Source organism: Miniopterus schreibersii (genome assembly GCF_964146895.1).
Source record: "Miniopterus schreibersii genome assembly, chromosome: 5".
In the NCBI taxonomy this organism is placed as follows: domain Eukaryota; kingdom Metazoa; phylum Chordata; class Mammalia; order Chiroptera; family Miniopteridae; genus Miniopterus; species Miniopterus schreibersii.
In genome coordinates, this window is record NC_138106.1 from 7,961,517 (window position 1) to 7,972,860 (window position 11,344).

An 11,344-nucleotide genomic window follows, 5' to 3' on the forward strand; every position below is an offset into this window, starting at 1 on the left:
TTTGATTATTTTTGCCTTCATTCCAGAGCCGCGCATTGTATCTGACAGCGGCACTCGCTGCCAGGCACGGGGAGGACATACAGAGGCTCTAAGCCTCAGCGCGGGGCCTGGCAGGGCCTGGACGCGTTAAACGCACCTGGTGTGAGCAGCAGAGACCCATCGGGAGTGAAGCTCAGCCTGCGAAAGAAGGACTTCATGCTGTCGTCGTGAAACATCCGGTAACTTCTGGCCTGCAGCGTAAAGTTTAAACACTACTCCAAATGCTTACATTCACAAGAAAGGCTACTGATTCCTAGAGGTTTTTCTTTACGTATTACCACTTATAACTGACAATAATAAAACTGAATTAATATATGACAAATCCAACAGTCCTGCAGGACTGCAAGAGTAATCATTCATGAACCGACCGCCCCTTTTGTTCGGAAAGCTCTGGGTGCATGTGTATCTGTGGGTGTGGGTGCGTGTGTATGTGTGTGCAGGTTCTACACTGAGTGAAAAACCCTTTGGTGCGTGGTGTGTGTGGGGACGAGACTGGGAAAAAGCAGGAAGATGGCCAGGAGTCCTTTGCTTGTTGTCCACGTGTATAGTTTAGAATTTCCAACTGAATAAATACTTTTTAAAAAGAATATAGTTTATTATTAAACTGGTAATCGCATCTTTCCAAACACTATTTCTTGAACACCCATGTAAAAGTTTTTGCTGCCCTTCACCAACACTTTATGAACATTAAGACTTTAATTCTCAAAATTCCAAGGAAGCATTAGCCCTTCACAAAGCACATGACCCCTCAGCATCAGCCAGCCACGGCCCACACAGCCTTAACCTGCCACCCTAGGACTAGATTGGCACCTGGTCCGTTTTGTGCCAGTAACTGACGGGCTCCCTTTTGCCGAAGTGCCTGCCTCACCAGTCTTGATTCCTCCAGGACAAGGGTCTTCTTTTCATTCGTCAGTTCTAAGGTCAAAATCCCTCCTATTCCTGAGCCAGCCGAATACTGTCTGCTCCCGGAGTTCTCTATCCACCTGCCAAGATGCTGCTGGAGGATCTGCCAGGGGACCCAGCTGCCTTCTCATGCCTCATGCTGGGACCCTCCGAGGTCAGTGAGCTTGACTTGCGCCACACCTCGGAAACCCAGAGGCCCTGCCTGCCTCAAGCTGAGCGAATCACAGCTCTGGGGATGGAGACCAGGCACCTGTAGTTTTTAGTGCTTCCCAGGTGCCTCCACAGTGCAGCCATGGTTGGAAACCACTTCCTCCATCATCAGCTCTCCCCAGCCCCAGACGTCCCCATTGCCAGACAGGCGAGCCCACCACACTAGCTGAGCCTTGACTGTCCAAGTGGAAATCTTCCTGTGGTTCAGGTGTCGTTGAGACAGTGATTTAGCTGCAAGATACGGAGGAGCTCAGATTTTCTACATCTCAACTAAAGCACTGCTACAATGGAAAGTCAAAGTATCTTATACCTCTCCTTCAGCCCCTGTTCCAGAGAGCATCTTCGAAACATTGAAAGCCACGCGCTTCTTCTGTGTGCTGTACACCCTCAGGGTCCTAAATAAAAAAGAAAAGTCTGACGTATCTCTTCTAATAAATGAATTATGTTTCACATAGAAACAATCTGTTACCCAAACTGAAGATAACATAAATAATTTCTGGCCTGCAAAACCATCTACCAATGACTTTCCCACTTAACTGAGTCATGACGAGAGAAGCATTAACAACCTAAAGGATGTCACTAATGAAATGCAGGAATATGTCATCATTTCATTCCTTATTGAATGTCTCGGCTTCTCCAGTAAGATGTACTTTAGGCCTGGCTTTGTTTTCCAGGGCCTGGACATTTGGCCCAGAGTCAATTTGTACGACTGCAAGGTTTACTCTGTGTTAACAGTCTTGTCCTCAGGGATTTGCAGGAGTAAGGAAAGCACCAGCAGGTCAATCTGGTGGCTGGTAACTCACATTATCCCCACTGGCTAATCAGTGTTGCACTCCTGACTGCTGGAATAAACACTAATCAGAAAATAAGTGACACTCGGAATATAACAGAAGATTCTATGAAAAATACACACCAATTCTTCCCTATTACTTTCATTCCAGGCCCACCTGAAATTAAGTTTGCTACAATTAAAAGTAATTGGTAAATATTTAAAAGAACTATTTTGATTAATGAGTAATATGCCTGGCACTCTGATTTTCTAAAAATTCTTTGTTCCAAGAACACAATTCAATGCGATTATACCAGAAAACACGGCAGTAGGTCCTTCTTCCAAAAAGGACAAAAGATTTTACTTTTATATTAATTTAAAGTCTCCTTAAATCACTGCAGTGGTAAACTATAATCCAAAATGAAATATCCAACCCTGACACTAAGTACCTCTTCATAAGTCATATTTATAAATGGCTTTTTCTTTAAGAGTTGCCCATGAAATTCAAGTTTAATTCAAAGCTGTTTCTGCATTCATTCACCCATTCAATAAAGATTCACTAAGTACTAACTTCATGTAAGGCACTTGTCCTGATTAGTTTCCAATTTTTCTTATGTTGAAAGAGTAACAGAAAACAAAATTCTTTATATGAAACCAAGAACAAAAGACTCAAAGCTAGACCATGGTTTATATTGGGTAAGTTGTGATAAAAAAAAATCTCTGCAGAAATTTTCAAGTAAATAGATATAAAGAAAATTTGTCCAATACTAACATACCTGTCACAGCTCAAGGTAGCAACATATTGACCCAAAGGATCCCAGGTTACTCCTTGTACATAACTTTTATGTTCATTAAAAATTGAGATCTTTTGTCCTACGAGAAAAGCACACAACAGCATAACCAAAACCTACTCAAACACAAACAGTGCACCCTACAATTTAAGCATTACTGTCTTTACACTGTTCTGCATTCAGCAAGCAGTAGGTGAGACTCTGCACCAAACTCTGTGTCGGACTCGGGCCACAAAGGCGGCAAGAGAGCCCCCATCCCCAAGCACTCAGAGCTCAGGTAGGCACACTGCAGCTTGAGAGACAGCGTGCTCATGACCCAGAGGAGGAGGGCAGCCAACTAGCAGGCGAGGGGCGAGGAGACGCGCTGAGCCCAGCTCTGCAGCCCAGGCAGGGCGACGGGGTCAGTGCAGGGAAAGGAGGGATTCTAAGCAACCCCACGGGGCAGGGGCGCTCAGGTACATGGGCCACGACATTAACCGAGGGCTGTCAGTGGGTAAGGCAAAGGGCTAAAATGACAAGACAGGGAGGAAAGGAGGAAGGCGACAGAAACCTTGGGTACAAGGAAAAGGCTCTGGGCATTCAGTTGTGGCTAAGAGGAAGTGACCTGATACTAAGATGAAACTCAGGTTTTGAAAAGAGTAGAAAGTGTCAGGAGGTGAGAGTAGAGCAGGTGAGGGACGAGGGCCTGAACCAGAGCAGGACTAATAGGATGCACCGGGGACTGAGGGGGAAATATTTAGAAGGGAAAACCAGGAGCACACAAAGATTACCTGGACAGAGAGAAGAGGGAGTCATGAAGCCTTGGCCATTCTTGGAAAACAAAACAAAACAAACCCCCTCTTCTCGAGGTGGCCTACCCTCAGCTTACTCGCTCTCCACCTTTCTCACGTCCACGCACCAGCCCTCTGCCACACAGCTTCCACTCCCCACTGCCTGCAAAACGGGACCCTACCGGGCCAGGTGCGCACATGCTTCAGGCTAACTTTCCCACCCCTCTCCTTCCTTACGCTCTTCTCAGGGAGTCTGCCGATGTGAAGGGGGCCGGGGTGATGAAGAGGGCGTAAGGAGACCCGCGGGGAGTGAGGGGGGCTACTGGGGAGAAAAGAAGGGGGATCTGACCCCCAGGTGGGGCACACTGAGACACCACCTAAGGTTGGTGAGGATGACTTGGTAGTGGCCCAGTCTGCAGGGTGGCAGGTTTTGAACCAGCTGTACTCAGCCTGGGACCGGGAACTAAAAAACTGTCACCCCGATCCCATCCCAGGCTGGGGTTTGTCTTGGTGGGAAGGATGGAAGGAAAGGGCCCAAGGGAACTGAGTGCTGACAAACGAGCACCTGGGGAGCGAGCTGGCTAGAGAAGACCACCGAGGCCGGGGGGGGGGGGGGGGGGGCCAACAGATCAGAAAACAGGCCTGGGACCGGGCTCTGGGAAGAAAAGGAGGTATTGAGAGGACTGAGGGAGATGGCTGTGAGGGGCGAGTGGGATTCTTGGCTTTAAATGTCATCGGCAGAGCAGCTGAAAGACCTGGGGACTGACGTGACATGACAACTGGGGGTTAAGCAAGCGTTCCTGTACAAGGGCTCTCATTAAGATGATGACTCACTACGGAGGAATAAGGCGATGGGAGTAGAAGGAATCCACACATACGGAATTCCTTAAATAAAAATGTGCTGACTTTAAATAAGTTTGCCTATGTTACACATTAAAAAAAAATAAAAAAAAATCCCTTTACAAAAAAAAAAGACAGAGGTCTGGGACATGACCTTGACTTCCACACTTCCTGCCAACACTCCTCCTCCCCACAGTGAACCAGCTCAGGAAATGGCACCAATATTCACCTGGTTGTCAAAAAGCTCGGAGTTCCAGCCAATGCATCAAATCCTGTCAGCTCTTTCTACAAATTATGTCCCAGCCCAACCCTTCTCACCCCATTACTAGCACCCCAGGCCATTGTCACCTCTCCTGAAGGACTCTAACAGCTTTCCTTGCTACCACCTGTGTTCTCCTAGGATCAATTTGCGACGTGCCACCCAGAGACATCTTTTTAAAACATAAATAAAATCCCATTACTCTCCTGCTCGAAACCTTTCAGCAGCACAGGTCACACTTGGGATACAACCTACAGGCCCATGGCCTGGCCCCACCACCCCTCCATCCTCAGTGCCCCAGCCCACCCCCACTCCCACCCCCTGTACACTGCCCACTTCCTCCACACAGGGCCCCTGCACTCGCTCTCCCCCAGGCTGGAATGCTCATCCCAAACTAGCGCACAGTTTGTTCCCCCACTTTATTCGAGCCTCTGCTCAAGCCCCATGTGCTCAGAGCCTTCCCAGATGACCTACACTCTCCAACCCCTTTGCAGCCTTCGCTACCTGACACCCCACTAGAATGTAGCCACCTTGTTCGTGTACTTTCCCAGCACTTGCAACAGTGCCCAGGATGCTGGCAATGTTCAAGGTCATTACAGCTGGCTTCGCTGGGGTGCTGGCCAGACTGTTCAGGACAATGGCCAGATTTGGGGACGAGAAGTGACATTTGCCCTCCATTAGAAAGAGCCTGACGGAGAAAGGGGATGATAGAGCGAGGCAAGCTACAGGATGGTGTAGGTGATGGCACCCAAGTAAAAGAATAGACTGTTATGGAATGGATGAAAACTGGACTGCGGCGACAGGGACCCTCCCAGGGCACCGGGGTTGTGGGAGAATCAGCAGCCTGCGCAACAGAGGAAAGCAGAGGAAGAGGTTTGGGAGAAGACATCAAGCCTGAGTAAAGGAACACAGGGTTAGGCATTAGCCACTACTGACCTGCAGCATTTCATTGCTCTTTACGCACCTCTAACTTCTCAGGTGTCTACTGTCTCCCCAACTAGAGAACAGGCTCTTTGAAAGCAGCAAGGTGCCCTTCATCTCCTGAATGGAAACCTGATCCTACCTACCCCAACACAGAGCTGTTAATGTCCCATTAATGAAGACTCACTAATCTCCCCAAGATCTAAGCTCAAGGAAGGCAGGGGTCAGCCCACCCCACCCCCCACGGCTGCGTCCCTGGGCACATAGGACTCACCTCGCTCTGGCACCAGTGACTCACGACACCACTGCTAAGCCTCAGACTTTCTGAACGGGACCCAAAAACTTAGTTGGATCCATGCCACATGGGCCAATCCCTAACCTGTTGTGCCAAACTCCTATTTCAGCTCATTAAAGAAATTCTCCCTACACCTTTAAAGATCAAGCAGGCTAGGCTTTTTAGAATATTCCTTCCCCTGATAAAAATACCAAAAACATATCAGCTACCTTTACTGACATCCCAGATGATGGCCGTGTTATCCACAGAAGCTGAAGCCATTAAATTCCCATCGGTGGCCCAGCAAATATCATACACATCTTCTAAGTGGCCCCTAGAATCCAGAGAAGAAATAGAGGACAGAAAAGAGAGAAAAATGATAACATTTAAAGGCAAACTCAGGGACTGTACCTGAGAACAGAATGTCAGAAACAGCCACTGGAAGTATCTTAGCTATGGCTATAACCTACTACATCCAAGGATATTTGTATCTTTAAAACTGACTTGATTTTACTAAGGAAAATTTTATGGCAGAAACAAAGAAAATCCATTTTAATCATGCTTTTATCTTTTAAAACTATTGTATTTCTGTCCTGCATAAGTAAAAGTTTCCAGTTAGGTGTGAAAGTCAAGGCACGTATCAGTTTACTGCACTCCGTCTAGGGGCCCCTCCCAGGCTACCTCAGGGTCTTGACGACGGTCCAGTTCTCCTTATTCAGCTCGGCCTCGGCCTCCTCCTGGAAAGCAGTCTGCTCCGGCTCCTTGTTGTCATTCACCTTCCACAGCAGAATGACAGCATCTGTGAGTGAGTCAATGAAGGACAAGTCCTGCTTTACTGCACGCTCCTCCACTTCTGGGCTTTCCGCCTATTAAATAACATCTTTGTTCAACTACGACCATGATGATTTACTTCTAAGAATCCTGACAGGGAAAACAGGCTGCCTTCTGAACTAAAGGTCCAAAATCAAACTCAGACCAGATCAGAGCTAGACAAGTCGACTGCCCTAAACAGAAGGGTGCCCGGCCAGCCAAACACCACAGTAAAGCAACTGACTACAAACAAATCCAAAGGCATAACCTAGAAATAACTGAACAAGCCCTGGCTGGGGAGCTCAGCTGGTCAGAGCGCCCTCCCCATAGGTCCAGGTTGCAGGTTCAATATCCGGTCAGGGCACATACAAGTATCAACCAACGAATGTATAAATAAATAAGTGGAGCAACGGCCCCGGCTGCTGTGGCTCAGCTGGTTGGGTGTCGTTCCGGACACCAAAAGGTTACTGGTTAGATTCCCAGTCAGGGCCCATGCCCAGGTAGTGGCTCAACCAGATCAGTGTTTCTCTCTCACATCAATGTTTCCCTCTCTCTCTAAAAAGCAATTAAAAATTAAAGTTAAAAAATTTAAAAAAACAAATAAGTGGAGTAACAAATCGATGTTTCTCTCACTCTCTCTAAAATTAATAAATAAAAATTTTAAATAAAATTTAAAAAGGAAAGAAAGAACAAAACCCCAGCCACAAAGAGCCACCAACACAAGCTAGCAAATCTTTCCTAGCTGTGTAACCTTCAGCAAGTCACTTAAGGCCTGTCTCCTTACCTGTAAAATGGAGATAATAACAGAATACTTGCCTCAGAGGGCTGTTGTGAGGATTAAATGAGTTAATATGCATAAAGCACTTACAATGCCCCCGCACATTAGGTAAGCCCATGTATGTTAGCTATTGATATCGTGGACACATCACATCCATTAGCCTGATGTCATCAACTATGAGTCCTAACTCTCCACATTTGAGTCCACACTCAACACATAACCTTCGGCGCAGGCTGGGCTTCTCTGAGGACTGCCACAGGAGGGGAGCAAAGGAGACGACTGTACGGACACACGGATTCTCATTCTATAACTGGAAGCCTGGGAGCTTGGTTGAGCAGAGATGGGCCCTGACAGGACACTCTTCACTTGCTAACAGCAGGTTTCTGGGCCTGTGCAACCTCAGAAGACAGCAGGCCAGCCCCACCAGGGGATGTTCCCCACTCACCACCTTTCCCCTCTACGCACATACTCAGGACATCACGACACTGAATTTAATTACCAGGTCTCCTTTCCTCCTGCAAACAAAGTCTGAGATTTCTGTTTTATTTTGTACTGACTTCTAGACTGTTCTAGTGTTAAAGCATGGTAAAAAGATTTACTTTTTGTGTGTAGTTTGAAAAAAAGAGTAGAGATAGTAGATATATAAAATGCAGCCATTCTAACCGAGATGCAAAAATTATTCATGTTACAAAGGTTGTGGCAGGAGGAGAGACTCTATTCTTGTTCTAACTGGCCTGGGAACTCAAACTTTTTCATCTTTCCAGTCCATGTCCAATGCCTGGATATGCATCTGGACATACACCAGACCTCCAGATAACCTTGACTGCCCTCTAAAGGACTCAGTATCCAGGCACCTAACATACATTATCCAAATGTGATCAAACCCAAGGTACCTACTCTCTAGCCCGCTTGGCATCCATCATCCTGCCTGACACCTGACTGATAACCCTCCTGGATGAATCCTTGGGCTAAGAATGCAAAACTGACAATTCTCAAGAAAGTAGTTTTGACTATAAGAAATCTTAACTTTTCTTTCCTTTATGGAGCACTTCTGGGTTTTTGCCTCACTGTGCTCCCAGTGTGTAAACTCTATGACCCCTGAATAAATCTCTATTAGTTATTACTAGCCAAAGCCCCTAGACTCTTCTTGAGTTCATTCGACAAGTTTTATGCCATTCAAGCACAAGCAGAGAATATAAATCAACCTACTTCCACCAAACAAACATAATTTAGAGGGCCATGAGAACAATACTCCCTAAGCTAATTAACTAATTATACAGAAACATGTAACAGACTGTGATCACTTACAAATTCTAAACTAACAATCAAGTGAGGCCAGAATAGTGCCTTGAGACTCTGTCAGAATGGTAAACACCTTCTTACTGTCTCCAAACCAGCCCAATGGGAGCAAGTGGGAAGGGAGCCATTTTCAAATAGGTCTTCTCAGTTTAAGTTTGCTGTCCTCCATCTGCTCATGCTCCCCAGAACATTATTTTTATTTTACTAAACCGTCTAAATGACAAATTGACAGGGTCAATTGATCTCTAATATAAAAAAGCCTATCTGGCTCACATCTCACTATTTAACATGAGACACATGGGTATGTGGTCTCTAAAGAATTTTGGAGCACTATACTCACCATCTCCTCCTGATGCTAAAATTTCCCCATTTGGAGAAAACCGCACGACATTGACTGCTTTGGTATGGCGAGCAAGATTGGACAAAAATTCAACAATGGCCTTTCCATCTGGTCCTTTTTCCACCTTCCAGATCTGTTGATACCAAACATTCATCCAGAGAAATATATAGATAGTAAGCAGCTACCATACTGTGCACACTAAAATAATACTATGCTTGCCCAGCTGGCATGGCCCATCGACCTATGATACAGGGGATCGCGGTTCAATTCCCGATCAGAGCATATGCCCAGGTTGCGTGTGCATGTGCAGGAGGCAGCCAATCAATAACTCTCATCATTGATGTTTCTCTCTCTCTCTCCCTCTCCCTTCCTCTCTCTGAAATCAATAAAGATCTATTAAAAAAATAAAATAATACTATACTTATTTTCAGGAAGAAAGTTTAGCTTTTCTTTTGAAACATAATATGACGAAACTTCTGTCTGAAACATAAGCCAACAGTCCCACTGTTAACTGTCCTCCCTCCTATCTCCTTCTAGTGCAGATTGCTCCCCAAGAGGAACCTGGCTCAGATTCTAAAGTAACAGGCATCCAAGTTACCTCAATCTAGGAAACATTACCCAAGAAAAAAAAAAGCAGCTTTCTTTTGCTTTCATTGGTCACTCAAAGGCCCTGCAAATTTTAACCTCCGGACTAGTGAGGAAGTAGTCTGAGTTAGTTGACATTAGTTTGAAATAACGGGTTGGAGAACGCTGCTTCAGTGGCGCTTCCCTGCGCCTGGGTTTCGGCCCATTTACCCTGACAGCGGTGTCCACCCCCGCGGAGGCCAGCCTGTGGACCCTCCCCGCGGCGCCGGGCTGGAAGTCCAGGCTGTACACCGGCTCCTTGTTGTGCCAGGCTATTTCGCAAGTGATGACTTTCATCCTTCTGAGCCTTGGCGGGGCGCAAATATTCCTCGGGCACCGTTCTCTTTCCAAAGCCAGAGGAGAGCTGAAAATTGTCGGTAATGAGTTGAATATTAGAGCAGGAAATCTGAATGCTTATTATGAGCCAGGAACCCTACCATTAAAAATACACGCTGTGTCCTGGCTGGGTAGCTGCGTTGGTGCATCCTCTTGATAGGCCAATGTTGCGGGTACAAGAATAAACCAATGAATGCATAAGTAAGTGGAGCAACAAATCATGTTTCTCCCTCCCTCTCTGTCTCTCTAAAACCAACCAATAAAATTTTTTTTTAATGCACACTGTACTGGAAAGAATGCTAAAATGTCCTGACACAACACCTTGCAAGTTCCACCTAAAATGCTCTGTTGCGCCCTGGCTGTTAAGTTTGTTCTCCTGCTACGTCCAGAAAAGCAAAATGGAACACACAGGTAGAGAACACCAGGCCTGTGGGCTGTGCCACTGCCACCGCCATGGCCCCGGCTTAGCGAGGATTGGAGGGCGGCCAGGGAGGCCCAGAGCAGGCGGCTGCCCGGGCGAGGGGACTATTCAGGGGAGGGGGCTGTAGAATGAGGGGGCCGGGCCCGCGAGGGACCCCACTTCTCAGGAGTCTGGCAGCCTAGGGAAGGGAGCTCCCAGGAGGAGGCCGCAGGAAGAGGGAGCTGCCTAGGGAAGGGGGCTGCAAAATTAAAGGACTGGGGCGCGAGGGAACCCCACTTCCCAGGAGCCCGCAGTCTGGGGGAGGGAGTCCCCAGGAGGAGGGGACTACCCGGGGGTTGCAGGAGGGAACCCTGCTTCCCCAGGGGCAGACTGCTTCACGGCTTCATGGGGCAGGGGACCCCCTACCCAGGCTGTACGGGGCCAGGCGCACGGCGGGGGAAGCGGGACCCGGCCTGGCTGGGAGGAGACCGCGCGGGGCCGGGGTGTGGGCGGGTATCGGCCGCCGGAACGCGCGCCGCTCGGGAGGCATCTCGGGTCCCCGCCACCTGCCCTGGGAGAGAGCCTCTCGCCCCTGCCCGGCCCGGCCCGGAGACCCGCGGGGACACTGGGATGCGGGAGCCCGCAGCGCGGAAAACCTACCTGCGGGGACGCGGCCAGCCAGCGGCACCACCGCGCGCTCCGGTTCCCGCGCGCCACAGGCCCCGCCTCCTCGCGGGTGGGGCTAAGCCGGCTCCCGCGCCGCAGCGTCGTCCAATCAGGACTCGCTCCCGCCGGCTCCGGAATCCTACGCGGAACTGACGCCCCGGCGGGAGAACGCGTGAGGTCCTCCATTCACTCGCCCAGTCCCTTCTCCCGCGTCCATTCCGGCGTTTGCAAACCGCCTGAGCATCAGCCGCGTGCTGGGCCGCGTCTGACGCCGACTCGGACTTGCCCTCAGGGAACTCACAGTCGGGTAAAAGG

The 11,344-nt window shown here is 48.4% G+C and overlaps 1 protein-coding gene across 5 annotated transcripts in view; it reads right to left on the reverse strand.

Annotated features, from left to right (window-relative positions):
- Positions 1 to 11,083, reverse strand: part of CHAF1B (chromatin assembly factor 1 subunit B) — a 371,302-nt gene extending 360,219 nt beyond the window's left edge. For 2 of the 5 annotated variants that reach the window (XR_013998912.1, XM_081138887.1), the window contains exons 1-8: positions 11,024 to 11,083; positions 9,799 to 9,991; positions 9,004 to 9,136; positions 6,458 to 6,575; positions 6,007 to 6,110; positions 2,698 to 2,794; positions 1,463 to 1,547; positions 137 to 230 (exon numbers count right to left, since the gene is read on the reverse strand). Coding sequence is in view for 4 of the 5 variants with exons in the window: in XM_081138887.1 (XP_080995013.1) it covers positions 137 to 230; positions 1,463 to 1,547; positions 2,698 to 2,794; positions 6,007 to 6,110; positions 6,458 to 6,575; positions 9,004 to 9,136; positions 9,799 to 9,924 (757 nt within the window). In the remaining variant the exon portion in view is untranslated. Of the gene's footprint in view, positions 1 to 136; positions 231 to 1,462; positions 1,548 to 2,697; positions 2,795 to 6,006; positions 6,111 to 6,457; positions 6,576 to 9,003; positions 9,137 to 9,798; positions 9,992 to 11,023 lie in introns of those variants that run through there. The other 3 variants (XM_081138890.1, XM_081138888.1, XM_081138889.1) reach the window with 3 other exon arrangements.
- Positions 11,084 to 11,344: the final 261 nt, after the last annotated feature.